This window comes from Phaseolus vulgaris, chromosome 1, assembly GCF_000499845.2.
Source record: "Phaseolus vulgaris cultivar G19833 chromosome 1, P. vulgaris v2.0, whole genome shotgun sequence".
In the NCBI taxonomy this organism is placed as follows: domain Eukaryota; kingdom Viridiplantae; phylum Streptophyta; class Magnoliopsida; order Fabales; family Fabaceae; genus Phaseolus; species Phaseolus vulgaris.
In genome coordinates this window covers 2,839,939-2,860,842 of record NC_023759.2, presented here as the reverse complement: position 1 = coordinate 2,860,842, position 20,904 = coordinate 2,839,939, and the positions used below count along the sequence as shown (strand labels likewise).

At 31.6% G+C, this 20,904-nt stretch overlaps 3 protein-coding genes across 4 annotated transcripts; 1 reads left to right on the top strand and 2 right to left on the bottom strand.

Moving 5' to 3' along the window:
* The first annotated feature begins 6,293 nt into the window (after window positions 1–6,293).
* Window positions 6,294–11,172, top strand: LOC137816590 (uncharacterized). Of its 2 annotated transcripts, XR_011081829.1 has the most exons (5): window positions 6,294–6,563; window positions 6,656–6,851; window positions 7,570–7,656; window positions 8,170–8,441; window positions 9,786–11,172. XR_011081829.1 is itself a non-coding variant. In XM_068619788.1 (4 exons), exons 1-4 carry the CDS (start codon window positions 6,322–6,324, stop codon window positions 8,320–8,322), a joined length of 678 nt encoding a protein of 225 aa, XP_068475889.1. In that variant the 5' UTR covers window positions 6,294–6,321; the 3' UTR covers window positions 8,323–8,494. The 2 variants fall into 2 exon arrangements, 1 of the variants encoding a protein (XP_068475889.1); XM_068619788.1 differs by lacking the exon at window positions 9,786–11,172 and having other exon boundaries at window positions 8,170–8,494.
* Window positions 11,173–12,446: 1,274 nt separating this feature from the next.
* LOC137816589 (protein PELPK1-like) lies at window positions 12,447–14,042 on the bottom strand. Its single transcript, XM_068619787.1, has one exon. The coding sequence runs from the start codon at window positions 13,936–13,938 to the stop codon at window positions 12,847–12,849; it is 1,092 nt and encodes a 363-aa protein (XP_068475888.1). The 5' UTR covers window positions 13,939–14,042; the 3' UTR covers window positions 12,447–12,846.
* A 2,041-nt stretch (window positions 14,043–16,083) lies between these two features.
* LOC137816588 (transcription factor bHLH74) lies at window positions 16,084–20,692 on the bottom strand. Its single transcript, XM_068619786.1, has 8 exons — window positions 18,546–20,692; window positions 18,008–18,241; window positions 17,843–17,908; window positions 17,661–17,729; window positions 17,447–17,518; window positions 17,219–17,359; window positions 16,855–16,936; window positions 16,084–16,759 (listed from the first exon to the last, which is right to left on the bottom strand). The coding sequence occupies exons 1-8, from the start codon at window positions 19,146–19,148 to the stop codon at window positions 16,737–16,739; spliced, it is 1,290 nt and encodes a 429-aa protein (XP_068475887.1). The 5' UTR covers window positions 19,149–20,692; the 3' UTR covers window positions 16,084–16,736.
* Between the last annotated feature and the right edge of the window lie 212 nt (window positions 20,693–20,904).

The following is a 20,904-nucleotide window of genomic DNA, read 5'->3' as shown; positions in this document are numbered from 1 at the left end:
GTGACTTACAACATCTTCAAGACTATAACGAATCACAATATCTTATGTCCTTCTTGACGGGATTTAATGATTTGTTTTCCCAAATTTGATGCCAAATTCTTTTATCAGATCCCTTACCTCCAATTAGTAATGTCTTTTCCTTGGTTCTTCAAGAAGAAGCACAAAGTGAAATTGGTTTTGGTCTTCCTCCTACTTCCTCAATAAACTCCAATAGTAAACTAACAATTTTTTTTGTTATTGATCATAATAAACACAACAAAATGGAACTTTGGTTGACTGATAAAAGTATATTTACTTGGATTTTTTTTATTAAAAAAGAATTTTAATTGTGATGGTGTCATACCTTAATTATCTCATGTATTGAAACTTAATTAAATAAGACTATTAAAAAATTTAGATTTGACAATGCTAAGGAACTTGTCTTCATTGATTTATTTTATAGGAAATGTATCATTCATCAATATTCATCTGCAAATAGACCACAACAAAATATTGTGGTTGAAAGGAAACATTTGCACATCCTTAATATTGCTCGTGTCTTAATGTTCAATCTAGTGTTCCTTTCAAGTTTTGGGGTGAATGTGTCAAAATTGATGTGTTTCTCATGAATAGAACTTCCATTTTAGTTATGCAATCTAAGTTTTTTTTTTAAAAAATTATATGACAAGATACTTAACTATGTTGATTTCAGGGTTTTTAGTTCTTTATGTTATGCATCTACTTTATTATTTAGCTGACACAATTCACCCACTCGTAAGACTATTGTTGCCATTTTTCTTAGTTAACCCAAGGGATATAAAATTACAGACTTCTTGACCTTTCCACCAATAAGATCTTTATTTCTAAAGATATATTTTTATGTAATATCTTTTAGATTTACATACGAATATTCCGGTATGTAATTACATCCAGATTTTGAATGCGTATGTCATAATTACCTACAACAGTTTTACATATGAATTTTTGTCCATATATAATCCGTATGTAACTATGTTTTACATACAAATTTAATGTCTTACATCAGTTTCTCAACATTGACATCTAGCTACTAGATATCAATAATGCTTTTTTAAATGGTAACCTTGAGAAATATATTTATATGCAATTTCCTCAAGGATATAAACTCACTGTCATAAGAACTTCTCTTACTCCTATTGTTGTAAACTTAATAAGTTTATATCTTATCTTAAACAAGCTTCAAGGAGTTGGTTTACCAAATTAAGTATTTCATAATTATAAACAATCTAAATCTAATTATTATTATTTACGAAAGGAATCAATTCGCATTTTGTTGTTGTCTTAGTTTATGTGAATAATATTATTATTGTTATACCCAAAAATGATGTTATCTAAAAAAAATACTATTCTTCATAAACATTTTAGGTTAAAAGATCTTGAAAATCTTAAATTCTTCCTTGGAATATAATTATCTAGGTAAAAAAAATGAATATTTATGTGTCAAAGGCACTATATTATGTCTATCTTGAAAGATTGTGGTATGTTGTGATGCAAAACTTTGTCTATCGCTATGGAATCTAACATAAAGTTCATTGTTGAGTATGACACCAAATTAACTTATCCTAGAAAATACCAAAGGCTTATTTGGAGGCTTTTATCAACTAAATCCAAGCCTGGCATATATAAAATTAGTTAATTTATTTCTATTATTTATACTAATCATATTAATGTTGTTATTACTCTGCTTGGTACCTCAAACATATTATTGGACAAAACATCCTCTTTATAATTAATTCTAATACTCAGTTACATGCTTATGTTGATGCTTTTTTGGGACTTTTATCATGATAGTAGAAAATCCACCACATGATTTTGTATTTTTTTGGAAAATTATTTAGTCTTTTGGAAATCCAAAAAACAAGAAAAACCTATACCTTAAACCCCAAACTCTCAATAAATCTTCTGTTCATATAGAATATAAGGCACTATCAATTGTTTCAAGTGAAATAACTTGATTAAGAAACATTTTATCTGACTTCAATAATAACACTCCTATGATTATAAAGTTATCATTCAAATTACCTCAAATCCTACTTTTTTTTTTTACGAGGAAATTAAATAAATGAAAATTCACCTTCATTTCATTAGAATAAAGTTATAATTTTTTTTTGAAACTCATTCATGTCAAGAAATATCATTGCATATGTTTTGATTAAAGTCTTACTTATAACTATTTTTCTCAACATAATTTTTAAGATGGTCATTGACAATATTTTTCTTACCATCTTGAGAGGTCTATTGGGTTTATTGATGTTAGTGTTTATTCTATTAGTGTTAGTATTTTCTGTTGGACTTTTTTTTTTCTACTTCCTTATAATTTCAATAAACATATTTGCTTTGTATGAAAAATTTCTATTATCTTACATATATGTTTGTTATTTCCTTTCTCTTCATATTATAAAGGAGTTTTTAAAAAAGTTATCTTATTTCATTCACACTTTCCAATAATTTTTTTACAATATCCATATTTTAAGTTTGAGATATTTATATTGAAAATACTCTAAAGCATGAAAATCTCACACCACAAAAGACGTTAAAGAAAAAATTTCACTCTCCATTTTTTTCCTTTTCCTTCTTTCCTTTTCAAAATTTTTTCTACTTGTTTTTTTTTTTGTCTTGTTCTATATTTGCGTATCGTTTTCTGATTCAGGGGTATTTCAAATGTTCACAACATTTAACAATTGTACCATTCATTTGCACTGTTTATATTACAAATGGGTACCATAAAAAGGCAAGTTTACGCGTTAATATTTTAAAATTAACCACACAAATAGTATTGAAATTGTAAAAATGGTGTTTGAAAAATCTGCACTATGACTTCATTATTTTCAAGCAGGAAAAAAAAAAATCCAATTTGTCGTGAAAGTGTGCAATCCAAGTTCTAAAACATACAATTTTAAAGGAATATTTACACGTGAGAAAGAAACAACGCATAGTACAAATCTCAATTACAAAACCAAAAATTAGTTTATAAATTTTATTAATAATAGAAACTATTTTAAATATTAATAATTATTTCAATCTTTAAAATAATATCTAATTTAATTAATATAATAATGAATTATTTTTTATTTTTTAAATTAATTTTTATTTAATAATTTTGTTATAGTAATAAATATACTCAAAATTTATTACTATAACAAAATTATCAGGGTTGAAAATCATGTATCACACGAAATTTCTAAAAGTTAGATCCTAATACACTGAAAACTTGAAGTCCTTTTTAGTTAATTTAGCACTAGATTATTTTTTGAGAAAAAAAAGAGAGAGGAATCCTAATCTTGAAATGCTCCAAACGCATGATGAATAAAGATAAAATATGAGTTGTTTCTTATGAATCACTTTTCTTGAATGTACAAGGTGTTGACTTTGACTACTTTGGTCTATTTACATATAAAATAATTTAATTTCTATATTGAAGGCTTGAATATCCATACGTAGTTGATAAGCAACGATAGTGGAGTTTGAGACATTGTAATTTTTTCTCTCTTGAATTTTTGTAGAGCTATATTTTCACAATTGACCATTGATGAATGGATCCTTCATTGAAAGGTCAATAATATTCAAAAAAAGATTTTTTTTCTTCTATACTTAACTTTTATCTTGCGAAAAATCCAGAGGAGAAATTCGATCACTTTTATTTAAGATGTATAAAAAAATTACGATTCAAACTATGAGTATGTTTATAACAATAATTTGTTATTATATCTTTGAAAGATTAATGAATTTATTGTATTATTACGCCTAATTATAATCTTATTATATTATGATGGTTGGTCGATTAGTTTGATGATGACAAAATGGAGTAAGTTGGGCCTATTATTTGTGATCTACTAAGAACAACGCGGGGTTGACTGTCTATTCCAATTCGTTTGTGGGGTTGACTTTCTATTCCAATCTGCTAGTCCGCTTAGGTTCGTCTTGCATAACCTGTAGTTCACATGAGGGCAGATTCTCCTTGCACCCAACACATTTTAACTGGCACCCAATCACATATAAGAAAAAGACAAAATTACCCTTAATGAATTTCAGAATACTTTAAGTGTGATATGCATCCAACCATATTCTTCTTCTTCTCCCTTTGTGCGTGAAGCAGCCACCGTGAGCCACCTTCTTCTCCATTCGTTTGTAGCCACCGTGACCTTCATTATCGCAGGCAGAGCAGCAGCCGTGACAGAGAGCTTATGAAGTCGGAGAAGGAATCATCATCGAATGAACCATTAAGGTACGACATGCCTACTGGATATTTTTATCCGTAATTCACTATTACGTTCCGCATAAATTTTTCTGTAATTTATTATTGCATTCCGGATATTTTTATCTGTAGGTGATTAGTGGCTTCCAGATTTTTTTATCCGTAATGAAGTTTTTACTTGCGGATATTTTTATCCGTAATACACTTTTGACTTGCGGATATTTTTACCCGTAATAGACTTATGTATTGAAAATTTGACTTCTGGATATTAATATCCATAGTGAAGAAAACAGACTTCCAGATTCCGATGTCCGGGACCAGCTGAGCTCGAACAAAAACCAGAAACGACAGAAAATGGATTACTTGTCTCATTAACTTGGCAAGCGAAGCTTACACTGAATGTCCGTGCACAACAATGAATGTAACCTCCTCTTTTGCAGCTCAAAGCAAAGCTTCACACAACAATGAACTTCCTCTACCTCACCATACAATATTTTTCAAAGTGAAGAAGACAAGGGCATGATGGGATTTTAAAAAGTTCGTCGGGTGCCAGTCACAATTGATCGGATACAGGAAGCAATTGTCTCACATGAGTTAAGTGTGGGGTGGTGCGGGCTGACCCGCATAACTTACAAATCTATAAATTTCTTTATGCAATCCCATATTTTCTTCACGCATTCTTGTTTTAAAAAATTCTAAGATTATCCATTTCAAATTATACAAATTTTAATTTCCAGATTCTATAACTCCAAAAGTCTTTTTTTTTGGATTTCAAATTCCAAAAATTTAATTCATATTTTTATTAAGCATGTGTTGTAATAATAATATTGTCAAATCATTTAACTAACTCATATAAATAAATAAAAAATTAAATTTATTCATAATTTAGATTTAAAATTTTATTTTTTATGAATTTTTTTAAAAAATATTTTTTATGCGAATTGGTTCACACAGGTCTGCTGACCAACCCTTATGCGGAGTGGACCAATAAAATTAGCCCACATAATTGACGCAAGACAAACTAATTCAATCCAAATTTTATAGACCAAATACAAAACAGACCTATACGAAATGAAATAACCCACATAGTTATCTCTATTTAATAGCAAGTTCAATCATAATTAAACATTTCATTTTACACCTAAAAAATTATCCGAGGAAGTGAAAAATATAATGCGATTACAAAAGAAAAGAAAATTGTTTATTGTTTTCAGATAACACAAGTTCATAATTTTAAATTATGTACCCATCTTTTTACTTATTGATAAATTAATTTAGATATAACAAATATTCTTTAAATTATTTCACACATTTTCTAATAATTGAGTATAAAAATTGCTTAAAAATAAAACATTTTTAATTAAATAAATTTAATGTAAAAATAGTTTTATATCATTAGTGTATGTTTGGGAAAATTAGTCAATAAAACAGTTAACAATTAAACTACGATATCAGTTTGTTAATTAAATTGAAAAGGGTGGTCAAATTCGATACAAATAAAATAGCTAAATATATAAAATAACATAGAAAGACATAATTAGTTACTTTCTACAAACATGCAGTAGAATGTTTTTATTTACTTATCAGAATGAAAAAGTCTAATTTAGCTTTAAGTGTATAAAACAGTACAAATTGGTTGGTCAACTTTACAAATTGCACCTTAAAATATATAATATAACTTAATGTTAAATTAACCTTCAAATATTATAACTTAACAATAAATTATTTTTACAAAAACTTAAGAACAACACGCTGTTGTTTCATGTATTTTTAATTGATTTTTCATTAACTTTCTTTTTTATTTTCATCTTATTATTGTGTATTAAAAATATATTTTATTTTTATTTAAATATTATCATTTAGTTAGTGCTACTTTCTTATTTTTATCGATCAACCTGCTCAAATTCTATTTAATATTTTTCAATTTGTTAGTTTTTTTTTAAGAGAGAAGAAAAGATAAGAGTTCTGGGACGAGTTGGAAATATAAAGATAAAATTAATTATTATACCATTTCTTTAAAAAATAAAAAATATTTTAAATATAAAAATTTAATATAAAGTATCAGATCATGGTGGAGGGAAGTAGCGACAGTGAGAGTTTTGGTGGGAATGGATTTTGAATGTTCAGAAGTGAGCGTGTGGAAGGAAGCACTCTCTGCATACCAATCTCGAATTCAAACACTCTCTCTCACCAAAGCCAAAACCAAAACCAAACCCAATTTGGTTTCTCTTGATGAATTCTACTGCAACGAACTCCCTTCTCTCCTTCGCCAACGAAACCCTAACCCCTTTCTCACCACTTCAGAACTCTCCAATCTCATGCAATGGAAGCTCACGCGCGGCAAGTGGAGGTCACTACTCTCTCTCTCTCTCTCTCTCTCTCTCTGTGTATGATACGATGGTGATTGTTTGAGCACGTTTTTGGTTTGATTGAGTTTTTCAGGCCGCGTCTGTTGGATTTCGTTTCGTCCCTAGACGATGCCGTTGTGAAGTCCGCTTCTGAGAAGGCATTTAAGAGCCTTCCCGATGTATCCAAAGCCGTCGCTGAACTCACTGTCTTGAAGGGCGTTGGTCCCGCCACGGCCTCCGCCGTTTTGGCTGCTTTCTCTCCTCACTTAACCCCTTTCATGTCTGATGAGGTCCATTACTGTTCTAACTTGTTCATTAAACTACCATTCTAGTCATTCAAATGATCAAAATATCAAATGAATAACTAATCTCTCACATCTACAGCTTACTGTAATTGTAATCCATTCTATAACTTACCACTGTAGTTATTTGTCTTTTTTATAATTTAAAAGACTACTACTAGAAAACCTTCCACAATTTTAATGATTAAACTGGTACTCTACACTTAATTTATTAGTGTTATTATTAATAGAGTAAATAATCTATGCATCAAATTAAGTTCACTTCTACAATAATACTAATAATAATACTAATACTACTACTAATAATAAATAATAAAAAAAATATTTTAGCGAAGTTCAAGTTGGAACACAGGCAGGCACCATCTTTAGAGAGAAAAAGGATAGTTCAATAGTGAACATTCATAACCCATAGTTCTTTATTGATACAGCTAAAAGTTTTACATTGTTTTTAGAATTGAGGTCAAAGATGGGTTATATACCTTCTCTCTAAACCCATTCATATACTTTTTAAGAATTTGAATGCGTATAATACCTCATGTATGTTAATTGACTCCAACGAGTCTATCATAGTGGATTTGAGATTGAAACAAATAATAATAATTTGTATCCTTACAACTATGATTGGTTAATGTGTAAAATTATATTGATAAGATATAAAAAGTAAGTTTTTATTTTTAGTTGTGATTACTAATGGAGTGCACTGCAGGCTATGGAGGCAGCTCTTGGAAACTCGAAAGATTATTCGCTGAAGCAATATCTAAAGTTCGTGGATAAGTTGCAGATGAAAGCGAAGGTATTATTCTGTGCCTTACAGTGTGAGGATTCTTGCTTTTTGTTTTACGTTTTAATGTAGGAAGGTGGGAATTGGTTGATTGTAAACTATTTTGTTGATTGTAAAAGAAGGGAATGTTATGCTGATGAAAATAATTTTATCTACAGAATTGAAAAAGTACTCTTTGTTCCAAAGAGGGCTGTGATTACCAAGATATTATCCAAGGTTTTAGTTGAAGTTGTGTCGTGATTATTGATAGTGTAAAAATATAAACAAACGTTGTTAAAGATTGTAGCCGTAATGCAGTTGTGGAGACTCCAAAAACTTCTATGCTGTAACTGCAATGGAGACCAGTTTTAGACACTTGATATTATCTCTCTTTTGGGTTTGATTTTGGCATCAATTTGGTGCAGTGTGACAGTCATGATTTATTTTAATGCGGAAAATCTTTTGTCATAAGGTGTGTACTAGAACTATAGATGCAGTTGCTATACCCCACTTACATGCTAGGAATTTGGCTGTTGTAATTTGCAGGAACTAAGTTCAGAAGGGGACTCCTTTACTCCATCTGATGTAGAAAGGGCATTGTGGAGTTATGCTGTGGGACAGTCATCGTCGGCACCCCAATCAAATCAGGACCCTAAGAGCAAACCAAGCAGGACCTCTAAAAGGAAGAGAAAAAATTGACATTAGTAGCAGAGCAACAAATGAATTTACAATATATGTTCTTATTAGAGTCTGATAGTTATCGCCTGTTGGGGTTTGTCCTTCTACATTAGACAGTACTAATCACTAATCATTATCAGGTATTTTCGTTTTAAATTATGGCCAAATTAAAGTTTCATGTTTTCTGCTGACATTCTCTTGCATATAGAATAGTTATGCTGTGCTGACACAATCAGGTAGAGATGGTGTGCGTTTTGGTTAGTGTATGTAGATTGATATTAAAACTTAATATAAATGTTTTGATTCAAAATATCCAAATTTGCTTCAACTCAAAATTAATTTTAGTAAAGATCAATTTCTCGACATGAAATAAAAAGGCAGAATATTTACTTAAAATTACGTTAGTTGATATTTCATCATAATTTGATTGATTAAATGAGAATCCAAACACGCTCACCAGTATATAGCCCCTCATGTTAGTTAATATGCTTGGTTTTCTTGTATTCTGACTTATAAATTCCATAATATATGAAGAGCACCCTGCCATAATATAGGTGTTACTTATATTGAAATGTAGGGTGCACAGTAAAAACGTTATTAAGTTTCATGTCGTTAATGATTTATTATCATTATTGTTATTGTTATTATTATTAGTAATTTAGCATGAATTCTTTTTTAAACTTTTATTTGATATATCTTCAAATTTCTGTACGAATCAAATCTCAGTCATGTAACATTAAGACTTTGTTAATATTGGAACCACCTAAAACATGATAGCCAACAATCTGCAGCTATGTAATGTACCAAAACAGAGAAAAACTATCTATCATCTTTTTAGTTAGAGTAGCCATGTATGTATCTGATTATAGTGTGTGAACAAATTCCATGTAACTAAAGATGAGAAAAGTTTGTTGGGAAGATTAGAACTAATTCTCCCTTTCTGGTGTAGATACAAAATGGGCATTTGCCAAAACAATAAGCAGATAATAGAAAAATAGAGCAAAATAGAATAATGACATCGAGGATTTTTAACGTAGGAAAACTTTCTTAACTTGAGAAATAAAAATCCACGAGACCTAGTCCAGAAAATGCCTCCACTATGAAAGTAAGATTACAATATTTGTTTTTTTCACTTTGTGAGAATAACACTCAATCTCACCCATTTTTCATGTTGAGAAAGTTTTCTCACGTTAAAAATTCTTCGTGTCATTATTCTATTTTTCTATTATCTGCTTATTGCTTCCGCAAGTGCTCATTTTGTATCTACACCAAAGAGGGAGAATTAGTTCTGATTTTCCCATGTGTGATCCAAATTAATAATTTTCATTTCTTAGTTCTACAAATTCAGTAAATAGTTATCAATCATTGCATAGCAATAACAAACTTTCATTTGCTGCTTTAATTCCCTAAAATGTATGGCATGACCTGATTCAGTTTCCATCTACTCATATCTTTTACCCTTGCTTTTTTGAATTCTGATGCAGTTCATCCTATAGAGAATGAACTCAAATATCCTTCCCAAATGAAGGCCATACTCCGGACATCACTCTTACTATGCTCGTCTGTGTACGTAGCAGCCACTCTTAGCATTCTCCTTCCCCTCAACCTAGATGGTCTTTTGTTTCCACATGCCATTCCTCTTGCCTATGACGCCAAGAGATTATATTTTGTAAGCACAGTTATCATGGCTTTCATTTTTGCTGGAGCAATTTTGTTCCCAGCATCTGGGATGCCTTCCAGTTCATTGGAGCCACAGCTGCTGTTTCTGCTGAATACACACAGCTGCTATTGCTCTTAGGTAAGTTAACAACGTCTAAGGATATGATTGGAAAAATTCTTTCGCATACAAGAGAAAAAGATAAGTATAATATAATAATGCATTGAGTTTCTTCATAGACTAAAATCAACTGCGAATGAGAGAGTTGACATAAGTGGTTAAAGATCCTTTCGCTTTATGTTCATATTTTCCCATAAATATATTTGAAAAAGTTTATCCAAACATAATTTAACTATGCCATGAAATTGATAATGTGATATTGTAATGATAACTGAGAGAGAGAGAGGAAGAAACAAGAGAAAGAAACACCTTATACAATAGCTCTCATATATGATATTATACAGTGAGAGGGCGCTTACATAAAGGCAATGCATAAAAACAGAAATTTGGGTTTGCATGTATACTACGTAAACTTATGAAGAAAAAGACATTATTGATATCAATATGATGGAGATTGACCACTTTGTTGATGTAGCTTTGGTGAACGCAATGCAAATAATGGATGATTTAACAATAGGACCAAAGGGGTCAGTGTAATCAAAACCTTCAGTTTGATGAAAACCCTTTTCAACTACTAATAGCTTTGTGATGCTGGAACTACCATCTGCATTGTAGTTGTTCTTAAAGACCCACTTGACTAATCTGGATTGGTCATAGCTTGTTTTAAAGTGGTAGAGGAGAAGCAATGGTAATCTTCAATTTAAAAGGTCGAGTAATCGATGAATATTGTTGATAAAAGGTGGAGTACAAATATTTGAGTTATCTACCGAAGAGGGTGAGGAACAAGAAACAACTTAATCATGCATAGAACTAGTATCATGAATATTAGAAAAAACAAGAATAACAAAGAGAGGAAGAAAAGAAATAAGAGAAATAACCAGCATATACAATAACTCTCATATATGATATTATCCACTGGGAGGTCTTTTATATTATATAAAGGCAATGCAGAAAAACATTATGTAACAGATACATCTCTACATCTTCACCATTGTGCTCAATCTTCAATTCCTCGTACATAGTATAAATGTAATTTTGTCATTCAGGGATAGTCGTGTGGTTGCAACAAAGAAAGACAAGTTGTTATTTTGGTTTATGATACTTTTGGCTGTCTCAATTAGCACTGTAGCCACCATCTTTAGTGGTGCTTGCGTTTAAGAGATGCAAAGTTCTATGCAAATTCAACCCTTCAGATTACTCAGTTAATAAAATCTTACGAAAAAATTTCGATTTATTCCATATTTTAAAAAAAATTATATTTTCAAATCTGTACGTGATTATCAAAAAGGAAAAAATATTAGTATTTTAGCTCATATGAGAGAAGCTGGAGAAAAAAGGGTATACACATGATTTGCCCAATGTTAATAAAATGGGATCAGACAATTTCAATGACAGATCTGGGTGACATTAAATTGCTTAAATACTTTAGTTTTGGTTCATTTAATGTATTTATTGTGATGCAAACAAATAAATTCAAATTGATACTTATTCTGATTTATCAAAATAAAAACATTTCTTTCTTTCTAAATTTAAAGTTAAAATTTAGACTTAAATATTTTCTTTATTCAACAAATTTGAACTACTTTTCATTCTTTATAAAATCATATATATATATATATATATATATATATATATATATATATTCAAATGGTTGATAGAAACTTTTTGCTAGTTGCAAGAAGAGTGTGTGAAATCTATAGTATTGAAAGTATATTTCTATTATTTGAAATACTATTTTCTTGATTCAGTATTTAATTTAATTTAATTTTTAAGTCATTATCAACCATGTTAAATTTAATATATTTTTCTTTTCAAGATAAAATAATTTTTAATGCTACTACAAATCAATCTTAATTTAAATTTTAAAATTTGACATATCACAATAAGATTAGTATAAGTTTTCTTTTTCTTTTTCATATACTTAGCTTCTTTTTTTAATATGTCAACATGGGGTTATTTTTTCCTTCTATCTATTATCATAAAAGTTTACTTGAGAGCTAATCAAGTTTCGATTGAATTTGTTTATGTATGATATTTTTTTTCGTTAACAAAAGTATTTCCGTGGAACATGAAGACTAATCTTTATCGGAGAAAGTTTTCTGTATTTCCTAAGAAACGGGAATCAAACACCAATCACTTTTGTTATATGGTATGTCCTATTTCTAATAATAACACCAAACTTGTTATAGTTTTAAATACACATTTTATTTATCATAGATGTGTATATTTCAAAATTTTGAAATGTCTAAAATCTATTTATTAGTAAAAGTAACTTAATCACCTTTTTCATAGCTTAATTAGAGTTGTATATTGTGTTAAAACAAGAAAAAAAAAGCATAATCGACGAAGAAACATAATATACGAAAAATTATAATAAGCAAATACAATCTTATTAAATTCACAACATTTAACACATGAAGATACGTGTGTTAGTATGTTGTGGTATAAATATAATCGATTTAAACAACATTTTACACCATATATAAAGTACATAGAAATGTTCAAAACACAAATAAACCAAGATACTTAACTCTCAAGTAGTTATGACATATTACACACAAGTGAAATTTAATATGAATCGCATCACTTCCATCTTAGAGTAAAAATTGGGCACTATAATGCATCCAATTATCACCTAAGGACAAGACAACAAAAGACATGATTCAAGCTCAAAGAATGGTTGAAAATATTTTAGGAACTTTAGGCTTACTAGATATTGAAGACAACTATGGCTTAGAAAGTTCAGGAACCTTAAGCATCTAAGGCATTTAATGTTTTGGTATTTCTGGTATTTTAGGCAACTCAGGCTTAGGAATTTCAGGTACTTTAGGCAACTCTGGTTTAGACAATTCGGGAATTTTAGGCAAGTCGAATTTAGGCAATTCAGGAACTTTGGGCAACTCAGACTTTGGTACTTCAGGGACTTTAGGTAACTCAGGTACTTTGGGCAACTCAGACTTAGGTACTTCAGGGACTTTAGATAACTCAGGTACTTTGGGCAACTCAGACTTAGGCACTTCAGGGACTTTAGGTAACTCAGGTACTTTGGGCAACTCAGACTTAGGCACTTCAGGGACTTTAGGTAACTCAGGTACTTTGGGCAACTCAGACTTAGACACTTCAGGGACTTTAGGTAACTCAGGTACTTTGGGCAACTCAGACTTAGGCACTTCAGGGACTTTAGGTAACTCAGGTACTTTGGGCAACTCAGACTTAGGCACTTCAGGGACTTTAGGTAACTCAGGTACTTTGGGCAACTCAGACTTAGGCACTTCAGGGACTTTAGGTAACTCAGGTACTTTGGGCAACTCAGACTTAGGCACTTCTGAGAATTTAGGCAACTCAGGTACTTTAGTCAACTCTGGCTTAGGCACTTCAGGGACTTTAGTCAACTCTGGCTTAGGTAATTCAGGGATCTTAGGCAGTTCAGGAACTTTAGGCAATTCTGGTTTAGGTAGTTCAGGGACTTTAGGCAATTCTGGTTTAGGCAATTCAGGGACTTTAGGCAACTCTGGTTTAGGTAGTTCAGGGACTTTAGGCAACTCTGGTTTAGGCAGTTCAGGGACTTTAGGCAACTCTGGTTTAGGCAGTTCAGAGACTTTAGGCAATTCTGGTTTAGGCAGTTCAGGGACTTTAGACAACTCTGGTTTAGGCAGTTCAGGAACTTTAGACAACTCTGGTTTTGGGAGCAACTCAGGAATCTTAGGGAGCTCAGGTTTGGGAAGTTGTGGCACTTCTGGTTTTGACAATGTTGATTCCAAAAGATCACGTGCTCCAAGAACCATTGTGTGACTGCTTGCTGACAATAACACTAGAAACACAAATGAGAAAATCACTCTAGACAAACTGCATGTAGCCATGGTTGAATCCAAGAACTTCAGAAGAATCGATATCACAAGAGTTTAGTTTAGGAATGCTCAATGAATGCACACTGCTGATTTGCATTGCATTGCATATTGGGACTTTTATAGAAGAAACTAACTCTGATTTGGTGGTAATGAGATGGTGCAAGTATTGTTAGCTCAACTTCTTAACCACACAGTATCCCTCGATCTCATACCAAACTTCAATCAGAACCGTTGTTGGTCACCTAATCTACATTGGAAGCAGATGAAGACATTTTAGTCACCTTTGAGTAGATAAAATTGTTAAACAGATTCATTATTTCTCCACAAAAGTCAATGTTGTAACCTCAAAAGATACCAAAAATCCAAGGATCAATGACATTTTTGCCAATGAAAATAGTTTCTTGCAAGCTTTCTTTCTCTGTGATAATTAACAACTCATTATTATCTTTGAAACGTGCTGCAGTGAATCACAGGTCTGCAACAGAAAAACCAACCTCATAGCATTAAAAACTTGGATGACCAACAATTAACCATTCGCCACACGTTTCACATCTATAAACCTTATATTTTTACATATTTATTTGTTTTTCTTCCTCTAATATTTGTGATGTTTATTATACCATAAAAATATAAGTTGTTACACGATCCAACATTGTGAATTTCGCATTAATAGTAGTTTTCTTAAATGCATTATAACCTTTGTTTTTCTAGAGTACATATTTTTAATTGAATAATTGTATAAATTTTTGTCTATTTTATATTTTAATTTTGTGTTGTTGTGTAAAAGACAAGTATTTAGAATTTCTTTTAAAACTAAGTTACCTGTATTTTTACTGAAAAGGGACATTGATAAGAAAAACACAATAACAAAGTTAATTTTATGATAACATTTTTAATATAAAAATAAATAAATGAATGATTAAAAATATTAACTTATTAAAAATATAATTTTTTAAAAATAAATACAGTAAATATTATTATATCAAAAATATGTTGAGAATATTTGCTTATCTTTTTTATTTAAATTAGATTTTGGGAATTTTTTTAGTTTTTTTATAATATTTTTACATAAAGATAAAAGTATATTTACTTATTATTTAAATTGAGATATTGTAAATACTTGATATTCTCTTACATTTTGCTCTATTTGATGGCAAAAATGACAAATCAAAATGTAAAAAGATAAAAAAGGCAAAATCATGTTTGTTTTTTATGTTTCCCAAATGATTCTCCCTAATATCATAATTCTAAAGTCACTCAAAGATTGAGATGTTTTAAAAGAAAAATATAAAGGAAACAAGAAAATTTAAGGCATGAAAATATTAAAAATAAAAAACAATTAAGAAATACTTAAACAAATTATTGAGTATTGCTAACAAGTTAAAATTATTAAGTAAACAAATTTCGGATTTCAAACTCGTTAGAGAAAATTCTAGTAATAATACTGGAGAGATATGAAACACTTATTACTTAAAAACACAAAATATTATTTACAATTATTTTGAAAAAAGTGATATATACTTAAGATCATGCACTTGAAGGTGTTTTACTTCATACGAAAGTGTTTTCAAAGTGAACTACAAAAGAAGGAAATAAAACCACAACAACACATCAGTTTTTTCATCTTGCCCTTGTTGTAAGATAAGTAATCATTAAGTATACTACAAACGTGATCAATTGAGGCATGTAAAAAAAAATGCAAATCCCATATAATAGATAAAAAAGAATAAGCTTTGTTTAAAAATATGTCAAAAGATGTGAGTGTAATTTCTCTAGTCCATACATTGGACGATAGATTTTGGTCAATTTTGATAGATATAAAATATTTCGATTTTTTTTTAATAAAGTTTAATGAGCACAAAACCTTATAAGTTTTTTTAATACTATCAATTAATTAGAAATCAAGTTTATCTTTTTTTTATTCATGGAAATTGATGACTTTTAAGAGAGTTCAAAACAATGCATGTAAGATGTTCAACCAACTGAACCAGAGTACTAGACAATTAGAAATGAAGTTTGACATCACTTTAGAGAATAAGAATCAACAAACTTATCATACCTGTGAATAAATGTCTGTAAAAACATTCTAGATTTTCAGTATTTTTTCTTTAACAAGTTGGATTAGTGAAGAACACATCATGTTATATAAGAACACCATAAAATGAAAAAAATACCAATATTTGAAGCACTGTTCTACATAAACAATCTCTCACCATCATACAAGTTGCAGCATTTTCACCCTTGTAGATAGATGTATGCACTAAGAAGCTCCTCTCATTAGTTACATTTTCTTTTGAAAAGAAAAACACAAGAACATCCATAAATCCTTGCACAAATACACACACTATCAAATCTGCAACACTGTTGAAATTTGAAAACAATGTGCTTCAAAAATCTGAACCCGGCAACTCTATACATAATAATAATAATAGTAATTCAACAAAAGTAATGATAGTTGCACACACTTTACTCGCATGCTCCACAAAATACTGCTCTCCATGACATTAAACAAGACCATTTGCAACTTGTTCTACATCATCACCTAGATTCCACACACCATAATGTGTAACTCCTTTTTTCCAATTGATAAATCTAACAAGTCATGTTCTGCTAAAAATCATCTTCTGCTAAAAATTCGAAGAGCCAACAGTTAGGTATTAAAGACCCTATACAACTAAACCCTTTATTCTCTCTCTCTCTCCCTCTCTCTATTGTTCCTCCTTTTTCAACCTTCAGTTAAATTGTGCAGTCAACAAGAATTTCCAAAGTCTTTGTTGTTGTAGTAACATGGCTATATAACAATCCACACACTATAACTCTGTTTTCAACCGCCCTGTTCAATTTAACAATGAATTACAAAGAATCAGACACTTTATATTGATTGTGCAAACAACACCAAAACTAAACTGAGATTCTGTCTACTATTACCATTGGGTCCCAAGTTGTCAAGTGCTGTATTAGAATCGTATCCAATTCCATAGAAGCTTTGGAACTCATGGTCCAAAACATTCTGCATGTAAAAGTATAAGTATTTTTCAAAATTGAGAACAAAAGGGTATGTATTAGAGTAGAGTAAATAGAATATGCACCTAAAGAGTAAAGGGTTTTAACAATATCATCCAATTACAAGTAGTCATGTAAAGTTAAGTCTGATAACTTTAACTAACTATCTTAAAAATGATACCAATGATGATTTCTGATTGATTGACAGTGTGCATTTTTTTTTACTTTGAGAATGCATAGAAAATTAACTCATTAGAGTAACACGTTAAGAGATCTTTAGTCTTTTCACCTGGGGCAAAGGAGGGAATTGTGATGATGTACTAGGCATGCCAGCCAATGTTCCATGGAAATTTCCACTGGGGAATGTGTGAGAGGAATTGATACCAGGACCATATGCACCAATTCCATGTCCTATGCGTGATTGAAGAATCTAAGTGAAAGAGAAGTGAAATCATTTTAATTCAATCTGTTAATAAATAGTAAATGGATCAAGAAGGTTATTAAGACCTTCACTCACATCCTTGGATAGAATCCGGTCTACATCAAAGTTTAGTTCGGGGTTCACTGTGGCAAGTTTCATGGACAAAAACTGCAAAATATCCCTTTTATAAGTTCACTGACTAATCACAAAACCATAATAATTGAACAGCCAATCATAGAATATCTCTTACTATGCACTATTCAATTTTAAATGGCAAATTGAAATCATAAGGATGGCACTACTTTCATACCTCAACCTGTTGCTGAAGTGATTGCACGTAGTTTATTATCTCATCCAGCATTACGGCTTTGCCAGTTATCTAAGAGAAACCAAAGACACCATCATGGTTTAACCAAAGATAAAAGTAGTATGCAGAGACATCATCATAGTTTCATGAGAAACCATTTAACACAATCATAATATTCAAATCACCTTGTTGCAACCTGGAACAAGTTCTTGAAGCAGCCTCATTCGCTCACTAATCTTTTCTCTCCTCACCTGCAAGCAAAAAGTTGTATAATTAATCAGACAATGAAAAATACATAAAGGGTTTCAAACTTTTTCAAAACAAATATAGTGGTGAGATAGGGATGGTACTCTTTCTGCTAGACTGTGGCTATTTGTGGCTTGTCCTCTTCTAGCTCTCACGTGAATGAAGTTTTCTTTAGGAGCTTCTCCACTTTGAGAACTGTTGTCTTTAGCTTGCTTCGCTGATTGCTTGCCACGCAAATCTGCACTATTGTTCTGCTCAACTTTTGGCTTCTTTTCATGTTCTTTTGGACCATCACAGGCCCTCCCCGGAGAATCTTTCACAGTTTCACTCTCAGCATTCTAATCCAAGCTCATAAAGCGTTTTGTTCATTAGCTCTCACAACCACATAAAACAACACCAATGAAACATTCCAAAAGTCCCAAATAAGATAGGATGTGGACAAAACATATATACACTTGCTTAGATACTTTTGACATTGTTCTCTACTTAAAATTAGAATTTCACTCTGATAATGAATGTTAATCTTTTTGTGTGGAGAGTTGAAGTAAAACTCTAATTAGATGGGAAAACAACACACAGAAAATACTTAAGAAAGTACATATAAGTTTTGTCCTTGGAGATATTACATTCAACTCAACAAACCTTATTTGGGCTGAAGGTAGAATTATGATCAAGCCCTCTCTTTCTTCTATTCCCACTAGGAGCAGATCCTGGTGCTTCCTCTTCAGGAATTGAGTCCTCAACCTGAGATTGTTCACCATTAATCTGAGCCTCCTTGATCGGATTATAATGTGGTGGATACCCTGTGTTAGCCACATCACCAGAGCCATGTTGGCCAAAAGAGGCAGCACCAACCATTTCTGAGAAGCCTCTACTTGCATAGGAATGAACCTTGGGGACCATGCCCACCAGATTTGAGTCAGACATGTACTGAACAAGGTGGGAAGTGTTGCTTATTCCTTGGTTTTCCAGAACAAGAGGGTAAGAAGAGTTGGCATTGGCAAAGTCGGCATGAGAAACCATTGAGGAGCCTCCAAAAGTTTGGGCCTGACTCAAGGAAACAAGTGGATCCCAAGCGGAAGAAGCAAGAAAAGGGTTAGCTACATCTGAAGGCTTGGCCATAGACACAGAACTAATAGCCATTTCTGAAACATTAACATTGGCACCACTGAGAGCTGAAGATGGACAAGTCAGAATGTTCTCATTTCCGTGTTGAAACCCCATGGCATTTTCCTGACCCCCCATCTGAACAAACTCAATAGTCCCTAAACAGTCACAACTGAGAAAGTAACCTATTTATATATATACACACAACACAATTCACCAATCAATCAGACTCAAACAGTTTGATCACATCAGGGCTGCATCTAGAAATAAACAATAGCATATGATTAAAGGGTAAAGTGAATTTTGACTAAGTTGGCTCGAGAGATATCTTGCAGGACTAAACAAGGAACAAATAACTTGGCAGCTTTATAGGACTGAGAGGAAGTTAAAGTAAAAGAAAACCCTCATTGTAGCCTTAGATAAATGAAAAACAAAAGAAAAGGTAAATGGAAGAATATAATCTCCCAGTCAGTCACCAGTTTGGTTTTTTACCTGTTCCTTCAAAAACCCTAAGATCAAATCTACTGCTTCAGTGCTCAGTAAAAGGGAGAAAATGCTTCCCCTCAGACAAGAAAGTGAACCTTTCAGTCTTCAGAGCATAAAGCGGACATAGACAGTGAGATTAGCTAACAGCTCATCAAAACTACAAGTAAAGCAGATTCCCTTTTCTCCTCTGTCCTCACAACAACATCTAAAACCCCCCATTCCATCAAAAACATTGGTGCTAAGCAAGATTAGCACTGTCACTAGATGAATTCTTTGTTGTTGGTGGTGTTTTCTTGCTTGGTTGAAAGTGGAAACACACTTCTAATTAAGAAGCTCCAACATGAGTGAACAAAACAATGAGTATCTATCTTTTTTATTTCTTTGATTTAAAAGATAGGACATGAGGGGTTGTTGAAACTCTTGCAATTAAATTCTGGGATGAGAATCCAAGAACAAGGCACGACCAAGGGCATCAAATTCTACTCAAATCCTGCGATGACTGAAAGAGACAGAATTTAGCAGAGTTCCCTTTACTGGGGTGTCTCTGACGGGAGCATCAAATGCTAGCTAGACCAATTTCACCAATTGGGTACTGAGCATAAACATCAAAATGTAGCATAAATATCTAACTTTAATAGATCACAACAAAACACAACACCACCAGGAGCTACTACTACTTGCTATTACCAAGCTAGAAAGATAAAGACACATAGAAGAGAGAGAAAGAAAGAAAGTGTGTTTATGAGTGAGAGGGAGAGAGTGCTTTGTGTACCTGCCCAAGCTATGAGGTGACATGTATCATTTTAAAAGACACACTAACTACTGCCAACTGCTCCTGTTGGTAAATTATTGCAGAACCACAACCTAATCACTCTTTTCTCTTCCCACACTTGTAATCATTTTCAGCTTCTGTTTACCCTCAATTAATAATTATTTTCATCAACCCATATATATATTTTTTATATTCCAACCATGTTCATCACAGCAAAACAATTTCATTTCAACTCCAACCAAAAACTACTACATACATGACAAAAGTTCACTGCTTTTTTGAATGTGGTTCATACCCAAGTTTAGTGATTATATTAAAATGATCCCATTTATATAATATTTGAAGTAGAAATCTTCTTCTTTTCAGGGCGTGTGAGATTTGTTTGCAAAGTGTGGAAAGATGGAGTTGGAGAGGTTCTTCTCTTGAAGGCCAAGCTTGCCCCCTATGTATTCATTAACAAACATACTTCTTTAGTATTTTTATTCATTTCTCTTTTTTTTACTGACACATTTGCCAACTGTTCTAAGTAACATAACACACATATAAGTATATAAAAAAACCTTGTATGTGTCTTTCTCTCTCTCTCTCTTTGCTGTTACACACTCATTTTACTCAGTGCCAACTAACCTCTTTCAT